At 40.5% G+C, this 23,234-nt stretch overlaps 2 protein-coding genes across 6 annotated transcripts in view; both read right to left on the minus strand.

The window, feature by feature from the left end:
* Positions 1-227: 227 nt before the first annotated feature.
* On the minus strand, positions 228-2,447 carry sp5a (Sp5 transcription factor a). The gene is made up of 2 exons (XM_017424411.3): positions 2,031-2,447; positions 228-1,734 (listed from the first exon to the last, which is right to left on the minus strand). The coding sequence occupies exons 1-2, from the start codon at positions 2,079-2,081 to the stop codon at positions 664-666; spliced, it is 1,122 nt and encodes a 373-aa protein (XP_017279900.1). The 5' UTR covers positions 2,082-2,447; the 3' UTR covers positions 228-663.
* Positions 2,448-6,497: 4,050 nt separating this feature from the next.
* myo3b (myosin IIIB) overlaps positions 6,498-23,234 on the minus strand; it is a 71,669-nt gene continuing 54,932 nt past the window's right edge. For all 5 annotated transcript variants that reach the window (XM_017424590.3, XM_025007705.2, XM_017424589.3 and 2 more), the window contains 4 exons: positions 16,155-16,255; positions 15,730-15,776; positions 15,203-15,368; positions 6,498-6,619 (listed from right to left, as the gene is read on the minus strand). In XM_017424590.3, coding sequence (XP_017280079.1) covers positions 15,224-15,368; positions 15,730-15,776; positions 16,155-16,255 — 293 coding nt within the window. In that variant the 3' untranslated portion in view covers positions 6,498-6,619; positions 15,203-15,223. The remainder of the gene's footprint in view (positions 6,620-15,202; positions 15,369-15,729; positions 15,777-16,154; positions 16,256-23,234) is intronic.

A 23,234-nucleotide genomic window follows, 5' to 3' on the forward strand; every position in this document is an offset into this window, starting at 1 on the left:
AATAATAAACACTGAAAACAGTTTGTTTTCCCCCCAGAGACCTGAAAATATATATTTGAAATATATCTCTGGGTTTTCTTTATGTGGCACATTAACAGCAACAAATCACAGAAACCAGTCGCTCATTTCTCCAAATAACATATATTTTTTTAAGAAATGGGAAAAACCTGATTGCCTGAAATGAGCTGAGGGATGGGATGGAGGACGCAGAATGAACTCCTCTCAGATCTGAAAAATGTTATAACTTTTATTCTTACACAGTATTTGGGTCATGTCAACAATAGCAGATCTTTTTAAGAGCATGCTTTTTTTTCCTTTAAAAACAAAACAAAAGAAAAGAAAAAAACCTCAAAAGAAACACCCCTATATGGAGCAAGAAAACAAGACACTTTCATTCAACAAAAGCTATTAAATATCATTTTACAGGGGAGTGAGATCTTCCACCGAAGACATGGATCGAAAACACAAGTTTGAAAACTTGAATTCCTTGATATGAGTTATAGACAGTGAATCCAAAACTGATGAACTGTGCCTTGGTCCCGAATGAACTTCATATTTACACAGATATGTGCGACACTACCAGCATGGAGGGAAGTGGAACAAACTCTTGGACTACAGGACTGGCTGTATTGCACTGAGCAGTTTGGAGACTCCTGGCAGGTGTTACAACATCCTCGTGTCCTCTCTTTTCACGTGCTCCAGCGTCTTGTCGTGGCACTTGCTCCTTTTGTTCTGGTGCGTTTTGACGTGCTTGGCCAGGTGGTCGCTCCTCATGAACCTCTTGCAGCAGTCCGGGCAGACAAAGCGCTTCTCGCCAGTGTGAGTCCTCAGGTGTCTCTGCAGCTCGTCCGACCTGGTGAAGCTCTTGCCGCAGAACAGCCAGTTGCAGACGAACGGCCGCTCGCCGGAGTGCCACCGCAGGTGCGCCTTCAGGTGCGACGTCTTGCCGTACACCTTGCCGCAGCCCGGGATGTGGCAGATGTGCTGCTTCTTCTTGCCCGGCTCGTCGCTGGAGGCGGACGACTGGCAGTTCGGGCACCGGCACCTCCTGCACCTGCGCGCGGTCGCCAGCGGCGACTTGGTGTGCAGCAGGGCGGCGATCTGCGTCTGATACTGCGCGAAGTCCGAGTGGCCCAGGACCAAGCCCCTCTGCAGCTGGAAGCGGTGCGGAGCCAGCGACGACGAGTGGCTCACGTGATGGTTCCCCTGCTGCAGGCTCCACCACGGGATCTCCTCCCCCGCGTTCGGGGACAACTGTCTCTGCTGCTGGTGGACGAGTCCCGAGGGCCCCGCCACAAAGCTCGGCATGGCGGGCGGGATGGGGGTCGGCGCCGCGTAGCTGACCGCCGGCACGTAGGTCGGAGGACAGGCGGACTGCATGGAGCAAGGTAACATCTTGACCGGGGAGAAGTCATAGGGGTAGGAGGGGTCCGCCGGAGGGGTGAGGGGCAGCTCGTGGTGGGAGCTGAAGGAGGTCTGGATGTGCGCGGACAGCTGGGGCTTGGAGGATAGTCCGAACGTGGAGCTGCCGGCCAGGCCGCTCTGGGGGCTCCCCTCATTAGTCCACGGGTGGAATAAGCGCGAGGGGGAGCCCAGCGTGGGGTCGTAGGGGACCTGGAGGAAGTCCGGGGCGTTGGGTCCGCCGGGGTGGTGGCCGATCCGGTTACAGGTCGCCGCCAGGAGAGCCAGCGGGGAGTGCTTACAGTTCTCCGGGGACGAGTTGGGAGTGCGATCCTGGAGAACAGACACACCTTCAAGTCACTACTCAAGTCACAGACACGCTCACAATCAGCATTTGTCCCCGCTAAATACGCCAGAAGTAGTTAAAAAATAAAACAAAATAAAGTCTAAGTGTTGGTAAAGTTTGTTTTAGTTTTTTAGGGAAACGCGCAAAGAACCGCTACTTTTAAATGAAACTAAACCCGAGCTAAGTGACTAAAAAGAGTTCCCAGCACCGAGCAGGCGCCCGAGCGGAAAGGAAATCGGCAAGTTGACAAAAAAAAAGAAGCGCTGGAAAGTTGCGCACCAACCTGGAGGAAAGCTTGCAGGGTTTCATTCCGCAGAACAGCCACCGCTGCCATGGTGAACGTCCTCCTCCTCACGGTGGAAGCAGCAGAAAAAAAACCCTCCCAAGAAAAAAAAAAAAACTAATAAAAACAACAAATAACCGGTCTATTTCTTTAAGGGGGAAAAAAGTGCGTTCGGAGTACAAAAAAATAAAAAAATAAAACAAAAACCAGACTCTGGAGCAGGCTCTCCGGTGCTTCCTCTCCCCGATATATCCTCGGTGTATCTGAAGAGTGAGGGATCACTTCTTAGAATTTGATAAGGACTTTGGTGGGCCGCCAGCCAGTCAGAAATAAGATTTATTACTTTGAAGTTTGCCGCTGCCCAATCATCAAAGAATAGCGGCTCTTTGAGAGGGGAAAGCAAATCCTTTGAATCCACAAAGCTCCTATGGTGTGTTTGTTGGTCTGGATAAAGGAGCTGATTATTAGGGGGGTTGGGAAGGGAGGAGATAAAGGCGGGACAATTAATGAAGTAATCACTATGTGGGAAATGTATATACACAAATAATTGGATTTTCTCGATCAAAGACCTCCGTGCCGCCTGGAGACCCCGGTATTGGATGCTGTAGTCATCTGATCCTCTTTTTGTAATGAAGAATTTGTAGCAGAACCTTATGTGACAATGTGACATTGTTATCTCTGGAGATCTCCAAGAAGCTGTTTGATGGGGAGAGAGGAGACCAAATCAAGTGACTCGACACAAAGTTCTCATCTCTGAAGAATCTATGCCTCTTTTACATTTCCAATTTGAATTAAAGTTTTGCTTTGTTGTGCCTTTGAACTACAGCTTGGCATTAAACACTTAATTATACCCTTTTTGAATTATTTAAATACTTTTTTTTTCCTCCCTTCAACCATTTCAATCAGTTGTTTTATCAGTAGCTCACTCCAAATTTAGATTTTTTTTCCCCTTTAAGCCATAAATTAGCAGTGACAATATGAGCCTGCAGGCAAAACTCACAGCCGGTAAATCAAGTGACGATCCCTGAAGCTACTCATTGCAAACTATGGAGAAAAACATAAAAAAGGTTATCCTGAACTATATCAAATGTCACAGTTTAAAAAGAGTTTACTCCTGTAGTTTTGCAGATATGTTGATATGCATATCTGAAATGCAGGTATGCACTCAATGTAAACAAATCACTTTCATCTGCAAACTTTAGGCAACAAATCTGCGCATAAATACTTATCAATACATCAAACCTTGCTTTTAAATTCTTAATTTAAGGGCACACTAACCTTTGAGATGAGCAAAAAGTTGTGCAGATTTTTTTTTCTTACTTAATAATTTGTTTTTTGACATTGACTTCACAATATTTTAATGTTTACCTTTAATCTACAGCTTAAAAAAACCCATTCTTTAAATGTTACCTTAAGAAAACCTGTGGTTTAACAACAGCATACACACTTTTATTGTAGATGTCTCAATTATAATGTCAGCAGGTCTGAGCAGGAAGCCTTAAAGTAACAGAAGAAAGGTGCTGCATCCAAATAAAACGCGAGCGCATCATTTAGGGGAACTACAGCAGTGTTTCAGAACATTTAATGAAGGCAAAGCTATGCAGCTTCCACGAGATAACATGCCAAACTTTTTGTGTCAGAAATAAAAAGTTGCAGTTCAGCTCTGTGATCTTTATCTGGCTTCCCTGCAGAAACAATCACTGTCCTCGCGACTATAGTTTGGAGCGGCAGATTTTGAATTAGATCTGTTCCTTTGAAGGGATTAATGTTCCCAGTCCTCTCCCACGGCTTTAGTCATGAGGGAAAGGGGGAGTCCTGCTGGGCTGAACTGGAGCCATGTTAAACTACAACGCTGGCTGTGGAAGAGATGTTGTCACGTCCAAAAAAAAAAAAAAAACCGCAAGAGATTAACCTTGTTTACATCAAGTAATGGCAGTTGTAGTGGCTGATATTACCAAAAAATATATAGAAAATAGAGCACACATGAAGATTCCTGCTTGCAAAATGCTTTATAAAAGATTAATGCGTTTTCTTTGAGTTTTGTGTTCAGAAGTCATTAATATCATCATCAAATAAATGAGTGTTTATCCCCCAACATTATTAGGTTTCTCTTCAGGATGCTTCACGGTCATGCCGTTATTTGTAAATGTATTTGTAAATTACCAGCCAACAAAAAAACGTTTAATTGCTTATTCTAACATAAAACTTAATAACAAGACCACATGTTTCTTCTCACAAGTTGCACTTTTTCTGATCATCTGACACACAAGGACTCAAAAGAGCTAAACAATTGATATTTATGTTAGTCATGAGACAGTATTTGTATGTTTTGGGGTCATCGTAACGTGAAGAAGTCCATTGACTATATTGTTTGTGCTATGGCAGATTTGTGTGTAGAATCTTTGTTGGTGTATTAATAAGTTTTACACAAAGTAAAACAACAGAGGAAAGAAAAACAACTTGGATAATATATTTCTAACTTGCTGAAGCCTTTAAAACTTAAGAATCCTCTTTTGAACACAAAGTGGGAGGGTCCATCTTGAATGGGCGGGGATTGAGCCGCAAAATGTGATTGGCCTGTCAGGAAGTAGGTGGACAGGAAGCACCAGCTTAGGTTTGCTAAGGCTCAACTAGGTATTCACACGAAGCTGAAGAATAAATAGATTTTAATATCCATACGCTGATATTTATTTAAGAAGGTTTTAATGAAAGGGTTGTGTCTGTTATTACGTTTAGGATAACTAAACAGTAACTGTTTTACGCCAACAGGATCCAACTAACGTTTTCTATTTATGTTCCGGATCAACATCCATGTCCAACTTTAATGTGAGCTGGACTTTTCTGGTGTGCAAGTTCTCTGATTCTGAAACAAAGGCTGTCAACACAAAGAGACTGGAAGCCAGCTTTTAGGAATACTGACAGCCTCAAATCAAATAAGAGCCATAAACATATATTTTTTTTAATGATTTCTCCCTGCAGTAAAAGCTGGTTTTTGCTTCCAGGTTTAAATGTCAGGTAATCATCTGGTGCTCTAATCTGCTCTTTCATGTTAAACCAGCAAACTGTGAAAGTGGGAGGTGGATCCACCCAAAAACAAAATCCCCAACAGCAGTAATAGTTTACAGACATTGGAGTTGCAAAACAAACTCTTAATTTAGTGCAGATTTCTACAATAATAAGATGTACATGCAGGCTGACATGATGAACTCGTGTCTGAAAACTAAGTGACTTTTTAAGCCGTCAGCAACAAAAATATTGATATTCTCCTTTAAGATGCTCAGCGGAGCCTTAAATTCAAGCTCCTACTTTTTATGCATCTCAATAGGACTCCAGCTGAGCGATAGATTTATCCGAGCAGGACTTTGATACAGTCTGTTAGAAATTTGTGCCTGTCGGCCTCGACACATCTAGTCCTCGAGACAAGTTCCCCGCTCCAAAACTTTCCCATGTCATGGCCAAGCGTCGAGAGTTTTAGCATCAATACAGCAGAGTGCTTTGTTCTAAATAAAAAGGCTCCTGCAGCATTTTATAATAAAGAGGAACACGGAGAAGCTCCCACAGCTGTAGTTCTCTACTCAAAGATTTAAATAAGTGAGCACCATCTTTTGTGTAAACTTTAGACTATCAAAGATCACAATAAGATAAGTGCATGGGAGATGTGGGGCTTTAAGCCCCGCCTACTGCACCCCACCCACACAATCATGGTGTCACATGACCTGTCATTTAAGCATGAAATACCTAATTATTACACCTAAACATAGAAGAAATTATATCTGAATATACAGCAACAAGGTAAGAACTACATGACTCAACAAGAGTCAGCACCTGAAAAAAAGTTTATCTGAGGTGTGTTTTTTACTTTATCACGTCAATAAAGTCCCATTTGTTTAGATTTAAAACTTGGTCTGCAGGAAAAGTTCGTTTCACTTCGGCTTTGAGGTCTAGATATATACAGTTTATGATAATATCCAATAGATGTGCAAAACTCTAATTTCTGCGTTTACAGCAGTTTGCCTTAAATATGCTGAAAAATGGGAATTTCCTGGTGGATTTAAAGAACAACTGTACTGTATGTCAGAATGTTGCATAAACAAAACAGAGACCAGGCTAACAAACTATGACCTCACTGAAAATTAAACACATGCACCTGACTCTATTACTGAAATGATGGGAAACTGGGCTCACAGAGTATTTATATTAACTGATAGGTCAGAGGAGATAGGCGCCGGCTCCCCGCGACCCGGAAAGGAGAAGCGGGTAAATAAAATGGATGGAGGGATGACAGGTCAGCTAATTTCTGTTCAAAAATATTGAGTTCGCAAAAGCAGCCCAACCTGCCTGGCTTAGTGTCATTCTGCTGCAGAAGTTTAATGCACTGTTTGGACAGCTAACCTGCTAAAACTGTTGTTTCCATTGTAAATTGCATACAGCATATGGAAAAAATACTCCAATGATCAAATCATGATGCTTCAACACATTTATTTGACTCATATAAAACATCAGTTTGCTATAAATAAATAAAACATTTACAATAGAAGTTTATTCTTCAGGTGCAGTTTGGTTCTGTTCAATAAGGTGAAGAAGGCAACCTGGAAAAAGGACAAAAAGCATCATTACACACACATAAAACCCTTCAGTTTATTAATATTATTCATATTAGCATTAAAATAACTTCAGACGGCTCATTGACACTTATGTTAGTGATCCAGAAAGGATGTAAGGAAGTGTGAACGCGTGATCTGAGCAGACTGACAGCAAGGGCCGCCACGACAGCACAAACTTTATTTTTTTATTTTTTATTTTACTTTCCCTATTCTCTGGACAGTTGGAGGGGGAAAAAAAAGCTGGTTCCACATCTGTCTCATACAAGATATTTCAGAGACTTTCGAGGGGGCGAGTGTGTGAGAGTGAGTGTGTGGGAGAGACAGATGGGGGGAGAGGGGGGGAAAGAGATGCTCGAGGCTACTGGGTACTTGAGCCGCTATAATGGTGTCTCGTATGAGAAAACATCTGTGAATTTCCTCAGTGATCTACAACAAAGTATAACTCAGAGCAGTCACTCAGCAGACCTTTGAAGTTGCTGTCTGACAGAAAGCTGCCATTGTTCGCAGCCCCCAACACACAGAAACTCCAACTTTGGTCTCACTAATTTTCCCTGCAACGCGATACAACTCTTCTTTTTTTTTTTTCTCCCCCCTATCCCTCCGCTCTCTCTTCCCAAACCTACGAAGGCAGCGATCTCTGCATATTCAAGAGCAAACAGCAACGACTTGGCAATGTGCAGGCCCCCCCCCCCCGGGTCACGTAAGGCGGGGCGGGTCATTTTACCTCCTCTCAGCCCACCCTGGATGCGTTAATCCAACCTTAAAGAGGAAAACTCTGCCCCCTCTGTGATGAAATACAAGGTGCCTGCCCGCAGTGCTCTCTCAGGAGAAATTAGAATAAAAAGACATCACCGTCTAACTGAGACGTCATGGAAAAAACAGCCTCCAGACATTCAACTGATGTCAGTGTTTAGGAGGCATTTATTACACATATAACTTCAAATATTTGTTTGCTTTGCTTGAAATGCTTTGGTTATGTTGCTGCTCCAGAGTGCTTTACAAAAAAGACTTATTTATATGCTTTATATGGCTTTTAGTTTGTGTTGCAGCAAAGGGCTTTGACATAACTAAAGAAAATATTTTTCATTTGTGGACAATTCTGCTTCGCACATCAGATTATTAACTCATCTTATCAAGACATATAGAAAAGCAAACACTGCAAAAAGATGCACATATCTAAAGCAAAATTAGACCTTTTCTCTGGGGTTTTAAGTCTTTATCCAGAGTCAAACATTTATTGTAAATAACCAATGCTTACTGATGAAGATACATGACACACAAAGGTCTTATACACTTGAATTAATTGCATTTTTAGCTTTAATACTGTTTAAAAGTTACTGAGCAGGTTTTAGGATTTAAAAAGTTTTACACGTAGAGTATTACCGTGTCTATATCACGTTTGGTTTAGAGGACTGTGGTCAAAAATGGGTCAAAACACAACATAAAAACTTCACAAGCGATTTTGCAGTTCAACATATCCATCTTATATTTATTCTTGTACTTCCTTGTACACTTTTGTCTAATCTGGTTTCAGATGTAAAGTTTCACCAGATGAAACCATCTGTGTCCTGCAAGGATGCACTGGAAGAGAGGTTTGTTCGAAACAACAAGAACAAGATTTATGTTTTTTAGTGGATTGTTATAAATTAAAGTACAGTACAGAGTTTTCACACATTTTAAACGTGAAAAATCGACACTTTTCCAAACTCTTACAGTCAAATTTCTTGGTTCTTTTCAGACCAAAGTTGGCATAATCTTATAATCACCACTTCACCATTATTTTAAATATGTTTTGTATTAAGTACACCATATATTTGCTAAAAGGTTATATTTTAAGGGATTGCTGCCTATTAAGACCACCGCATACATCATTTATAATAGTAAAAAAACAAATAAGTTGCAAAAACAATAAATATTACATTTTGAGGGGGTTCTGTTTAGCTTTGTTTAATTATCATGTTCAAGTAATTCATAAACAACTCAACAGCACAGCTCTCAGAGACAAACCAATTCTCTTTCCCAAATAATTGTTTATTTCCCCAAAAAAACACGTTTCATGTTTATATAAGAATATTCAAATATTAAAAACTCAATTAAAAACTCAAACAAATTTATTTGTTTATTAGAAATTAAGATTGCCATCCAGAGTTGAAACAGTCTGTTTTTATGCTGTATTTGTTTTTACTAAACTTATCCCAATGTGGAAAATACTAAAAATAAATTCTTCAACTTTTCCATGTTTGTCGGACTTCATAGAAATCCTGGAGGTAAGAAATTTATCATGTTTTGCTTAATCTGAAGTTGATTTTTCTAAAGCTGGAGCCTTCTTTGGAAGGGCCGTCTGTCAAAGCAAGACAAGGTAAGTAACATTAATTATTTGTGTATAAAATTACAAAAAGGTTGAACAAAAAGATAAACTCGAGAGTTTGTAGAAATCTTCAACATTGCTCCTTTATGCTATACAACTTAGAGATGAATTGTTGCACAAATAAAATAAATATAAACAATTTATGATAGACCTGAAACCAGCAGAAATCATTTTACAGAAGCTGCCATCTGGCATTTTTGGAACCAGAGTCTGTGCACTTCCTATGTTGGGCTTTAAGCCCCGCCTCCTCCACTGCACACAGCCATGTCACATGACCTTTCTGTTAAGCATAAAATAACTAATTACAGCTAAACGTGTTGGTAAAGATTATTATTTGAACACACAGTAAGGTAAGAACTACATGTAACAACAAAAGTCAACACGTAAAATTATATATTTATTTTGTACCAAAATCTGTATTCTTTTTGTTTAAATAGAGGGGGCGGGACTTAAAACTTATCAGCCAATAAGGAAGCTGGTCCCGTTCTGGCTTTAACTTCAGGGTTCCTGTCCGAGGTCTACTTTATCACCAGTCTTTGGTTTGACCTCAATCGAAAGGAAGTTTTTGTGGAGCACCAGGTGAACCTTCCTGTTCCTCCTGGCAGTGACCAAAAAGTAACAAGCTGTCCGCAATGCATCCCCAACCAAAAACAAGGCCGTGGTAATTCTCACACTGTTAGCAGTCCAGCGTTTATTCAAAGGCAGCTGGTCCCACCATCTGGGCAAAAACAAAACCAGGTTACACCTTCGGCCATGCCAAGTCTGCCCGGGCCCCTACTCCGCCGTTAGACCGAGAGGGGCTCATTTCAATTTCACGCTCCGATTTGTCAACTCTTCCTCCAACACCGGAGGCACCGAGAAAGCTTTAAGTCAATAAATCACATGGCGTACAGGATAACAAGGTTTCTGAACTGTTTCTGTTGCTCTGTGTGAACTTGTTTCCTTCTTTGCGGTGGGAGGAAACCGGTTACAGATCTGTTTTACAAATGAAAAGGAGTTCTGCCATTTGGACAAAAAGCATTTGGTCACCTTTAAGGCCAGCAGTCGGCAACGAACTCTTATCCCTGCCCGCACACATTTTATATTCATGTAAATTTTAACAACAAAACAAGCGTCTGGAGCGGCCTCAGCAAACTGCAGGTGAGAGAAAACTGAAACAAAAGCCACTGTAACCCTAATGGCATCTCTCATCATTAAGAGAGCTTTGATGTATGTACTCAACAGACTCTTTTATCTCCTTCTTCCTCTATGCCTCTTACTCTTTGTGTCTCAACCAGGCTCAACCAGTTTCTTTATTAATGCCGTCTTTAGGGAACGTTTCTTTTGCTCAGAGAGCCTTCAGCATAATGTCTGACATCTGGTTTGTGCTCGTGTGTGTTACGCTCTTCAATCATTAGCAAGCAAAGAGCATCACAATGTTGAGTTTGTAGCTATTTTAGGTGAGCGTTCACCCCCTCTAATTGAGGTTTTTTTGGGGAGGGGTGGGGAAGATTATGAAACAAGGCTCTGTGTTAATTCTTTACACGAGAACTATGCAGCCATAAAACGGTGCGAGAAATCGGACACATCTGGGTATGAAAAGCACGTAAACTGCAGTAAAGCAGGACTGGAGAAGGCTGCACGTGAAATGCTGCATTGAAAGTCTCCCTTTGAACTCCAAGTATATAGAAAGAGGACAATGTTGGCCTAATCGAGCTCCCTCTTTGAAGTAAGACATCACTATTAGGTGAAAAGGTAAGCATGCTTCTTTAGAAAATAAAAGCTTTTCATCATTTGCGGAGGCTGCAGCTTGAGCAATTTTCAGAAATGTGGTTTAAAAACTTTGGTTTTGGATGCACCGTTAATGAACGCGCGGCTCGTGAATTAAATGGCTAAAAATGGCAAAAAAACAAACAACACCACCCGTAATGTTAGCCACATTAAAGGAGTCCCTCTCTCACGCACCACATGTTGTCAGATTTAATGAGGGGAACAAACAAGAGTGAGCTGGATTTATAAAAACACTGGTGTCAGGCCCCCCGAATGGCGGCAGAAAACTGCTGCTGTCCCTCCGCGACCCGCCTGCAGACCTCCAAAATGCCCAGGAGTTTCTGCTCGTCTGGTCAGGAGCGTCTTTCATCAGAATGACGCCAGCATTTCATAATATTTGCCTTCTGCAACACATAATCAGCCATCCAAGGCAATTACGTACACACCTCTGCTCACCTCCTCTCATATGCTAAAGCAGGCAATCAGCCAGGGAGTTAATTTGGCAGAGGAAAACAGGGAGAGAAACTCCCTCTCTGGCACCATTTGTCACCACAGTCCAACCTTGTTATTCAAACTCGTGAGCCTGTTTGAAATTCTTCTCTGCGGTAAAACAGGGCCAAAATAATCAAGGGAGCGTGATCGCACTTAATTGATTCAGTGTACTTTTAAGATGCACTACGGGGTGCTGCGGTGACCTATTTCAGACTGCTCTTCAGAGGAACCAAATATCCCAGCAAGGGAGTAATGCACAATGAGGAGTTTAATTATTCTAGGATCTGTAGCTACGACCGGAGGTGAAATATATCTGAACTAACTGTGACACCACATTATAACACTGCCAGTGGTCTGGCATATAACTCTTTGACTTCTTACAGACTTAAATATGACAATAAACCACACAGACATGAGTTGAAGTATGCAAATTCAATAAAAAAAAAAGACAAAAATTAAATTTTTTAAATCAATATTTTCAAATGTCATTAAATAACATCTAATTATTTTTGTTTGAGATATTTTAATAGTCAATTAGGAGTACAATTTCTCAAATACTTTACTTTTCTTAATATTTTAATGTAATTTGGCAACCATAACTTATACTTTTACTGTTTCATAAGACTTCAGAATATTTTTTCAACAGAGGCATCCGTTAGAAACAAACAAACAAAAAAGCAAACTGGAGAAAATGCAGTTTCTGCAAAAATACAGTATGAATGCTGAGGGCACAGAAGCCAAAGGGAACAAACAGGTAGCTAAAAGCAGCAAAATGCTAAACAATAGCCAGAATAAATGCAACACTAGCTAAAAGTAGCAAAACATTAGCTAAAAGTAAGAATATGCTAACTAGCGGCGTCAAGTAACAAAAGGCTAACTAAAAGATAAAAATAACAAAAATTAGCTGAACTGTCGCTAAAAGTAGCTAAAAGCTAAACATAGCAGCACGATAGCTAACAAAACATGAAGCCAAACATAGAGATGTTTTTACAGGAAGTGAAGAGATCTTAATGTATTTCTTTTTGGGAAACATTTGTAGATAAAGTTAAATATTTATAAAGTAAAGAAGTTAGATAAAACAGAAGTCATGGCATCAATCTCCTGTTTTCATACATGAATGACTAAAACAGCTCTCAGTATGCAGAAACGGTGTGATAACAAATACACATGTAATGTATGTAATGTAAAGGAAAAAACAGAAAAAAGTGCTGAATCAACATTCACACAATAACTAGACAGCAATTTAAGTGATAGTTCAGATCTTTTAAAAAGTGGGGTTTTGTGGAAACGTTATGAACAAATTAAAATCTCATCAGGGAACCTAAAGACGTAAGAGTGGATTTCTGCCGTCTTTAAACAATCACATGTTTATTCCAGACCCAAACTGTACCAAAAGTATTTTAGCCAGCTGCCGCAGCCATTTGCTCTTAAAAAACACACAAATTTCTCTGTAATTTTCTAATCTGGTCAGAATTAAACTCTATTTCTTTACACTGATGTTGTTCAAATAGCTATAACTCAGTTCTGCTTCAGAAATGTTTCCTCCTGACAGATTGAAGCATCTGTAATAATCTAAAAGTGTAATGCTGTAAAAAGGACTGGACCACTCTTCTTTAAGCCAAACTCTGTACATTTTATGCTGCAAAAGCTCAAATTGCTCTTTATATTTTATTGCGGTGCGTTGACATTGTGTTTGTGGAGTTTTACTCCATTTTAATACCTGAATTCTTCTCCTACTAATGTGTGGAATTAGTTCTCAATGTAGGAGATGTTTAAACACGATTTCTGAGTATCTGAATTACCTCTGTGATAATTACGGCTTCTCAAAACAACAAACAGCGAAACTTACGGTTGGAAAATGACAGGGTTTAAAACCACTAAACTGGTGGAGTCACAACCATCTACCGGTTTAATTTTTACTTACAGAAAAACCACTCGAACCTCATAAAACATTGTATTTAACCTGACAAAAATAGAAAAATACACATACAAATAGCCAGCAATGTTTCAACTTGCGTCCGACCTTTACAGCAGCGAACTCAGGGATACGATGAACACTTTGGGCCTCTTTAAACCCACCAGGATTCCTGTGAATCTAACCTAAGTGAAGCCGGTTTCGCTATCAAGGCAGAAGCTCTAATGTTTTTCCCGCTGAGTATAAGGAGGCTGAGATCCTCACTCATACCACCCTACTCTTCCTATTAAGATCAAAATCTCCTCTCAGGCCCTCGGGTGTCAACAAAGGGAGATGCAGTAAATGATATGCAAATTGAAAAGAAGAAGAAGAAGAAGAAGGAAAAAAAAAAGCGCTCTACAAATCAACTCGCTAGCCCTGCATTTCCGACATGTTCACATCTTAAAAGAGCGTTTCTGTATTTAGGGGGAAACTCAAAGTGCGGTCTAAGCTCAGCCTCTGTGAAGCTCTGTTTGGTGATTCTGGCTCGCAGACAGCACAAAGCCCCTCGAACTGAAGGCGAGCCGTGGTGGGAGAACTCGTTGAAAGAGTTCTGGGTTTCACAAGGATTTGTCTCCGGATCCGTCCTAGACGGGAGACATAATGCTCGGAAACGGCTCGATGTTTCCGTCTCAGGTTAACACGGAGGAGGTTAGATGTCCTCTGCCTACAAAATGAGGGGGTTTCTCGTCGTTAGCTTATAGCCGAGCTGAAGTGATGGATCAATCAGAGCGTCAGAAAGCTTCAAAACTTCCTGTTTTTGAAGCTGATCAAACAGCTGAAGGCGTATTTTCATTTGTAGTTATGTCTCAAATGTCTCAGACTTACAAATCAATAAAAAAACTAATAAAGAAATACACAAATAAAGACAATAACTATTAATTTTAGCCATGCAGAGCATGCTTTAAAACTTTTATGACCTAATAAGCATTCCTCCCACTGCACATCTTTTATGTCTACACTCATTGATTTATGTAATGAAGCAACATCTGTAACGTTTCACAGCAGTTTGTCAGCTGAGTGAGACTTTGGGATTTATGGCACGATTTTATCCTTTAATGACGTGTCAAACTCAAGGCCCGAGGGCCAGATACGGGCCTTCTTCCAATTGTATGCGGCCCGCGAGATAATAATTATAGGTGCATTAGAACTAGCCCGCCAATCTGTGGCAGATCGAACCTCTATCACTCTTCATTTTGCTTCGAAAACTGATCTTACTCAGAGAGGAATGCTCACGGCAAAACCTTAAAACCGAGAAAAATTACATTTGAATTTTGCAGTAATCTTTGGTTTGTACGTGGAAACAGACAGCAAAATAAGAAACATGCAGCTGAAAAAAGATGTCCGGTTTCTGACTGGACAAACTGAGCAACAGAGAGTCTGCTTCAATGTGTACAGTCTTATTATGTTGTTCTCCTTTTTCAAATTAAATTGTTGCACGTTTGTGTTTTTATTTAGGGGTGTGTCTAGATGATTTGTTGGATTGTGATAACATGTAGAAATAATGAATGAAAACCTGATGATAGAGAGCAAGACATGAGAAATCAATGTCTTTTCAATTTTGATCAATAAGTTGTTTGTTTTAATCACTATATGTATTGCGAGAAACGTAGATTACATTTCTATATGACTAATATGACATATTACATCTGAAAAACAAAACCAATTTCTGTTTTTTGGTATGACTGAGATAGACCACTCGAGTAGGAACAAGCTTTTAGTTTTAGCCCTTCGTATGATTGAGTTGGACCCCCCTACCTTAATGAAAATGGATGCATCAAAGCTAAGAACAAGTTTAATTGTGTTGACAAAGACGTCAAATACAAAAAAAACCCTAATCTAATGTGGATTAAAACCTGGCTCCACATTAACTAGCGCTCTGAGATGAGGGCACTGTCTGCAGAAGTTGCTTATCCTGCAGCACTTCAACTTGTTCCACATACCGAAGCACTTCCAACGCGGACGACGCTCTTTGGAGTGTCTGTCTCTGATGTGTCTGTCTTACCGACTGACATGGATGTGAAGCTCAGCTCTGACTGACGAGAGGCCCGGTGGAGAGGGTGGGAGGCGGGGCTGTGTCGGCGGCGGCCGTGTGCTCTTCCTCGGGGATCGACTCCACAGCCGACAGTAATTTGTAGTACTCATCCTCTCCGTCCAGCACTTTGATTTGACTGTGATGTGAGAGAAGACAAGTTGCTGGGATGGGGAAGCAGTGATGAGGTTTTCATGAAAACGAGACGTTTTGAGGAAAAACAATGTTTATAGATGCAGCGATGGTGGTGTTTTCTTAAGCACAGTGCTGTGGAGCACAATGTCATTTATAGTACAAACACAAAGTCAGGCCTTTAACAATTAAAATTAGCATGCTGACAAAGACCTAATATGTACCCCCCCTTCTAATGACGCAGAGCTTCTTGATATTTTCAGCTCTCCATTTAGATCACAGGAAAACAACTCCATTTCTGGATTTTCCCATTCCACAAAGGGCCTGCTCTGTTTAGAGTTGCTGTAAGTAGGAAAGCAGTTATTTACCCAAGTTTTCTCGGCTTCCTCTTGCTCCCCTGGTAATCCAGAGTTCTCTGAGGAAAGGGCCAAGAGCACACAGTCAAAAGATGAGCAGAGAGTCATTAATTTTTAATTCAAAGTGATTTTGTGTTGAATGCGAGCAGATGCTGATAATATCAGAAGTCACAGCATAATTTTTTTCTGATCAAAGGGCTCAAGTGAGTCTGATGAAGCATGCATCTTGCTCGGCTTTGATAAACCACATCAATTATTCACCGTGAAGGCAGACATCCTGACATGAAAGCAACAGATAAAGAGCATAAGCACATGTTCAAGACAAGAGGCAGAGGAGCGTGGGGGTGGGGCTCCAGGGTCTGGCACAGGTAGGTTTAATTGTATTATCATGTGGAACCAAACTCAGACAAAGGCCTTTATCTGCACTTTGAACTCACATTTAGCTGGTTGTAGTACAGGCTGTCTTCGGGGCTGTTGAGGAGCTTGGGCTGCTGGCCACGGCGACGAGAAGTTCTCTGCTGCAGCTTCATCACTGGACCTGCAACAGAGGGAAAACCGGGGCAGTGATCCAAGCAGGCAAAAACAACAACAACAACAACAACAAGCGCCAGCATGAGGCTGACAATGACGACAGCAGCCGTAAACGGAATCTGCCCTCAATTCTTTTAATCTGCACGGCAGAAAAGTTACGGGAACGTCGTCACATAAATGAGATTATATAACTTTACTGACGAGATGACGCAATAACAGCTTAAGATGACATAAATCTACGCAGATAAATCACATTTATTCATATCTCTCCTAGCAGGTGCACAGCAGGCTGGGTTGATACTTGAAACTCGGATGTTGAAACTAATCAGAAGAAACTTTCGCAACCTGTGAATCAAACCAATAACTCGTAGACCTGAAGATTATTGCTTCTTAGAGAGAGAAAGAATTAATCAAGTGCCAAATTAAACATACACTCATAACAGCTCTGAGCATCTTGGCAAATAATATAAAATAAGTGTTTGTTTTTTAAGTTTAAGTCAATTCAAACTTTTACAAACAGATCCTAAAATGTAGTAATCACAGGTGCACAATTGTTTGGCTGGTCACACACACACACACACACACATACAATAAATTTTAATGTATACTGTTTCAGTCAGCCACACTGCTTATTGTTAATTCTTTCTGAAGTCACGGCAGCAAGAAGGGCGTTTTAATAAAAGTCCTATTAGATGAAACATCTTAACATGTTGCTTTAAAAGAAGACATCCATCTCCTTTTAACCACACTGAACATTTGTCTCAGTAATGAGTTAAACGGTGATGCATCTTGTAATTGCGGCGGACGTCGCTGGACTCTTGTTTAATGAGCCTCGCTGACAGTAGTTTTGTCTTTTATGAGATAAAGACCCGTTTCTGGATTACCAACAAAGAGCTGCTGGCTGAAGATATGACTGGTTTTATATTATATTTGCCAACATGTAAACAATCAGGGACAGTTTTCTTTGCAAGACAACTGAAATGAGTTCAGGTTTAACAGCAGCGTGACCATATCCTAATTGCTGGACTCACTGTGAAACCAGAAACATGTTTGGATCATCCTGGGCATTTAAGCAGTTCTGAAAATAGATAAATCTAAGTTTAAAAAATAAACTCATCAGACCGTGCACATTGCAGATGAGGTATTTAGCATAAAAAAACCTATATATATTTTTTTTAATTTGATTGAAATGTTCCTTTTTTGGGAAAAATCACTTGAGTTTGTGCTGCACATCATTGTAAACACTTTTGTTTCAGCTTCTGTTGCCTTTTCTCCAGTTTGAACACAAATTCACTGATTGTAGCTGCAGTCTCTTGTTTTTTTTTTTTTTTGTTTGTTTTAGTTTATATTACGTCACACTGAAATCTGGACAATTTAAATAGCGATTTTCGCGGTTTCTCCAAATTTTTCCTGCTGGAGAAGCGAGGTGGCGAAGACGAGTCAGCCTGCACTTGACCCACACGCTCACAGATCGGATAACGTTAATCCGAGCCACATCTCGGAGAAGCATCTGTCCGTCGGTGCTGATGTTTGAAAACTAGAGACGCTCAAAATGTGGGACGTTCTCTCGGTTCGTGAGACAAGGAATAAAACCACAGACAGCATCTGATGACCAGGATGATGACAGAGCCCTGTGAATTCCTGCTCTGCTCTAACGGATATATAAGGGAAATATCTGAGGTCACATTTTAGAAAACTAGAAAATCAGAACCATTTTTTTAAATTAGTTTTTGAATCAACTAATTTGTTTTTCATAAATAAAGTGGCTGAAGCAAAAGAACCAATTTTTATTTTTTTTAGTAACCTTAGTTTTAATCCAGCTGCTCAGATGTACAAACCTGTATTTATTCTGCCATTTTCTTCATTTAGACCCAATGAATCAATGTTGTATGACTTGGGTCTGATAAAAACACACAAAATAGTTTGAATTCCCCCGAATGACTTTAACACATCAGTTTTCCAAAATAACAAAATAATGCATTTTGTCATTAAACGCCTTGTTCCTTGTTGTAAAACTGACCCTTTCAGTCAATTTAGGACCTTCTATGACAATTAAATCATAATTAATGTCATAATTATGGCTTTGCTTTGTTTGATTTCTACATTTTGTTTCATTCGGGGCTTTGGCCCAGTGTTACGGAGGTCGTCTTCCAATTGGAGGATCAGGGGTTTGATCCCTCAGTTCTGCGGCGTGCCAAGTGTCTTTGGGCAACACCCTGACTCTCCACACTGCCCCCCCATCTGCTTATCAGTGAGGCTGGAAAAGTGCTGCATATATGGAGTGTTAAATATAAAGCAGAAAGCACTAGGTGAGTGTGTGTGTGAATGAGGAACATACTATAATCGATCACGCATAATATTTTCAAGATTTGACCAAAACGGCATCGTTTTTTAACATAAGATTGAAGTTCAAAACTCTGACATGCAACGATTAAAGAAATGCTAGGCCTTTGATTGAGAACTTTCCAACACAAGTGCTACAACAACGAAAACATGATTATCAGATAATCTGGACTCACCACGCAGCTTACATCTTTAAGGAGTTAAAAGTTAACATTAAAATATCCATTTACCAAATTAAGTCTCCTCTTGTCTGAAATTTTTTGTTAGCGTAAGGTTGCTTCCCCTCATTCTCTAAAACAATGTGCTCTGAGAGCTGAATAATTTATTGCACGACAGACAAAAAGAATCTCGCTGATGGCGGAGATGGCTCCCCATCATTCCTCGCCCCAGATTTAAAGATTCGCAGGTTACAAAAATCCGAGCCACTTGAACATGGAAGCATCCATGTTTAATGCCTCATAGCGTTTCATCTTCTCCTGGCTTCGGTGTGAGACAGGACATTTCTTTATCATCTCCTTCTACCTCTGTGTCTCTACCTTGACTAAAGCTGTATTTGCTCTTTCCATCTTAACAGTACTTTGTACTCACTTTGAACAGACCTCATCACATCTCAATCCGGCACATCAAAGAGCGGGGGTCCCCCTCCACCCCTCCAATCTTTCCTCGGCTTTCTTGATGTTATTCAAACCAGCGCAAGTTTACTTAAGTCACACTTTGTAAATGCCCCCAAAAGTTCCTGTCAGTTCGGAGATATTAGCTAACTTTCACCGTGAATCTTATCGCTCCCCCCGAAGCCTCGGAGGTTTTAACTGCCCACCGCGTGGATCCTTGTTACCCATCAGTATTTGAGGATATTTGGAGAAATCTCATGTACTGAGGGTGATTTTTTTTTATTTTTTGTAAAAAGGGTCTGCATTTCTGCTAAAAACACCTTGATTTGTTGCATTGATATTCCTTTAAATCCTACACTACACACACAAAAATGCTCATTTTGGTGTTGAAAAATTATGTTTCTAGTGATGCACAATTTGGTTAAAAAGCTGTAAAAAATGAAAATAAAGCCACAGACTGGGTGCAGTAAAATATATTATCTGTAAGTTTATGCAGGTGTACTATATCAACATTTAACTTAAAAATAAAACCCCTCTTGGTTGATCCATTGACATCTTCTTAAACAAGCATCAGAGAGGTTAGAGTGAAATTTGACTCAGACATTCACGTTGAATTGTAGTCCTGTCAGTGACCCCTTTATTCTTCAGTCACAATTATTTCAGAAATATCACTTGTGGTAAATAACTAAACATATGAGGATGTAATTTACATGAGTACCAGCTTTTATCTTTGCAGTAATGTTAATTTTTTTTTTTTGGAATGATTACCATAGTTTTGATTCTTACAGCACTATTAATGGATATCCTTAGAAAACTGAAACCACACAGTGAGTTTTAACAGAGTTACTTCAGCATTTGTTTCTGTTATGGTTCACAGGTTTTATATTTAGGTTTTGACTTTGTCCTTTATTGGTTTCTCCTGTCGGCCTCTCTTATTACTCCTGCTTCCAGTCAGACCTGCCTGCTGCTCTCTCCACACACCTGGTCCTAATTTGTTAATCGGCACACCTGCCTTTCATTTAGCCTTCAGCTTCCTTTGTGCTCAAACACAATCCGTCGACTCCCAGAGACTCCAGTTGTGTCAGCCTCTTGCTTTCTTCACATACACCTGGATCTCTGGTGACCTACCAAGGCAAGTTTCTTCCATCCATCCATTTTCTCTACCGGTGCCTGTCACGCGTTACAGCAAATTTCCCAGCATCCCATGTTACGGTAAACCAGAAGCAACACTGGCACCATGCATCTTGTGTGCAAAACCATCTGTAGCTCGCTTAGCACATACCCAGTTTTTAATAAATTGTTTGTCATCAGCAGAAGAAATGGGACATTATACAGATTATAACTTTAAAAATAAATCTGGTTGGCGTGGGCCGATCTAAGATACCGTAACTGCAAAATAAAAATGTGTTTGTCGTCTCAGATCTATTAATAACATTTTTTGTATCTCAGTCTCCGTGTGTTTGTCCATATAAGAAAAATTCTGTCCAACCCGGTTGATTGTAAATGTATCAGCAGCTAAATAACTTTGATAATGATGAGAATGACTCGAACACATATTAGGGTCACTGCAATACGGTGGACAGACATCATTAGACACAAACAGTGACAAATATTATGTAGTTTAAGTATTTTATTTTTATCTCAAGTAGCTGTCCTCATTAGGAATATTAAGTGTTGATAAAAGAGATGATTAGAACCACGGTAACTGTAACATTATTAAATAACCTGTCAGATTTTTAAGATTTGTTTCCTTGCAGTGCTGGCACATATGCAGCTCGTACATTTACCCAAAAGTGGCCGAGTTATTTTAAAATCAGACGTTTTTTTTAGGTTCTCTGCTTTCCCAATTTATGAGATTTCACAGATCTTTATTAATGCAGACTGAGATTAAATGTGCGCAGTCACATCTGTAATTCGTATCACAACAACAGAAAACACAATAAGATGTTTGTACAGAAACATCCCAGCTGCTGCATCTACCACTGTCGATCTGGTGAGGAGCTCAGCCTCACAATTTATCCATGTTGACCTGCAGCGATTAGAGCGTGGAGCAGATCAGAGGACGGGTCAGGCCTCCCATCTCTGTGCCTCTATTTGGGGAAATCACTGTCATTTGATCCAGGCCAGCCCCAAAGGAATGCTGCTCCCGCAGATATATTACAGCCAGGGAGGCTGCCAAACTGGCCTCTGGCATGGGAGCACGGCTCGGACATTGGCAAGAGGAGCGGGGAAGGGGTCGCACGTTGGCTCGCATCAGGGGCTGGCTAAATGATGGTGGGTAATGTCTGCTGTTTGGGGTGGGGAGGAATAATAGTCAGCTGGGAATACAGAGGCAGAGCGTTTCATGCAATATTGATTCCTCCCTATCAAAAAGAAAAGCCAAGCAGAGTTTGCTCTTCACAGCGAGAGACTTACAGATTCTACATGTTTGCTTCTCGAGATAAAAAAAAAAAAAAAAAAACGGGCTGAGATTATTTTTGTGATAGGTAGCCCTTTCATTTTCAAAGAGCAGCAGATGAGTTGTGTTACATCTCTAAATACCACTTTGAAATCTCTTGAAAACTAGAATGTTTCTCAGAAACAACATAAAAGAGCAGCTAAGAGGGATTTTTTTTTAGTGGAATAAATTAAAGAGATGTATCGATTTACTTCAAAATATCACATGCTGCAATCACCTGACTGCTCCCAGACCACAGAGAAACCCATTTGGGCTTTGTTTATTCAGATGGAGAGAGCAGAGGCACCAAAAGGCATGGTTTATAAGGAAAAATCATCAGCGAAGGCCTTTGATGTCTAAATGAAGCATGTGCAACCCAGACCCCTCTCTTTACCTCACAACAGTCTCTTCATGCCCCCCCCCCCCCCACACACACACACACACAAACAAACCCAGATGCATACAAACACGTGCACAAAAACACACAATCGCAGACTTTACAACACTCAGAGATCTTGAGCTAAAGAGGATTTCCAGAAGTTTTCGAGGAAGGATTTTGTCATTTCGAACACAAGGTCTTAAGCAGCGACTCATGTGCTTTAAATTAGAGGACGGAGTGATCAAATGTAGCAGATAATGCCGAAAGAGGGCACTTCCTGCATCTGTTTTCACTAACACGAGCAGAGGATGTTGTTACTTACAAGCAATTTTTCACACCGAAATCAATCATCTGCCCCCCTCCCTGACAGCGATTTTGGAACTTTGACTTCGGGAGAAATGTTTTGTGCGGTGGAGAAATCTCTGAACTTTGCAGAAGTCAATCATTTGTCAGAATTTCCAGCGCAAGCAATTTACGACCGTGACCCGGCAGAACAAGTGGAAAATTAGTGCAGACAAGAAAAACAAACTAGAGCTTGTTTATGTAAATGAACGCCGCTCAGATTTTGTTTTCTCCTGAATGGTGAAAAATTTAGGGATTTTATTAAAGGAATGTTCCTTGAAGGAATCACGTTCCCCACTGTAAGTTTAAAACAAAGATCTCACGTGATTAATTGGCTCTCTGAGTATGTGCTGTGATGACTCTCAGCTACTACCACATTTTAGCTCATGACATTGGGTAACTAATAATGTTTTGTTTGGAATAAAAGTTTAGGTACAAAAAGTGACTCGTTCAACATTTGAAAAATTTAAGCGCGTTCTTAGTGTCACTCTCCACCTTGATTTTATGTCTGTGGAGATTATTCTGCTGGAAATGTGATGATGAGTAGTTTGGAAGTACATCCTGTTAACTACTCCCACTGACATTAAGAGGATTACGTAGGTAGCGTCAGACAGAGGCAACTCCTTCCGTTGGGTTGAGTCTTTCCTATCCCTTCCAAATCTCCGCTGCCGCTACGTCGAGCCTGTAATTTGCCTAAAACTGAAGGCATCCGGAGGAGACGCGGCGATACGTGAAGACAGTTAGATGAATCAAAAGGCTGAGAGACAGAGAGAGGGTGGGAGAGTATTTGTCTACAGAACATGGAGAGGGTGGATCATTTGTCTGACAGATGCATGTTGATACAGTGATGCTGCTGCTGATGATGATTCGGTTG

Source organism: Kryptolebias marmoratus, linkage group LG6 (genome assembly GCF_001649575.2).
Source record: "Kryptolebias marmoratus isolate JLee-2015 linkage group LG6, ASM164957v2, whole genome shotgun sequence".
Classification (NCBI taxonomy): domain Eukaryota; kingdom Metazoa; phylum Chordata; class Actinopteri; order Cyprinodontiformes; family Rivulidae; genus Kryptolebias; species Kryptolebias marmoratus.

Excerpts from the sequence above, each read along its gene's own strand:
- sp5a (XM_017424411.3), bottom strand. The coding sequence starts at position 2,081 with ATGGCAGCGGTGGCTGTTCTGCGGAATGAAACCCTGCAAGCTTTCCTC. Across the intron at positions 1,735-2,030 it reads CCCTGCAAGCTTTCCTCCAG|GATCGCACTCCCAACTCGTC; the intron begins GTTGGTGCGCAA and ends TCTGTTCTCCAG.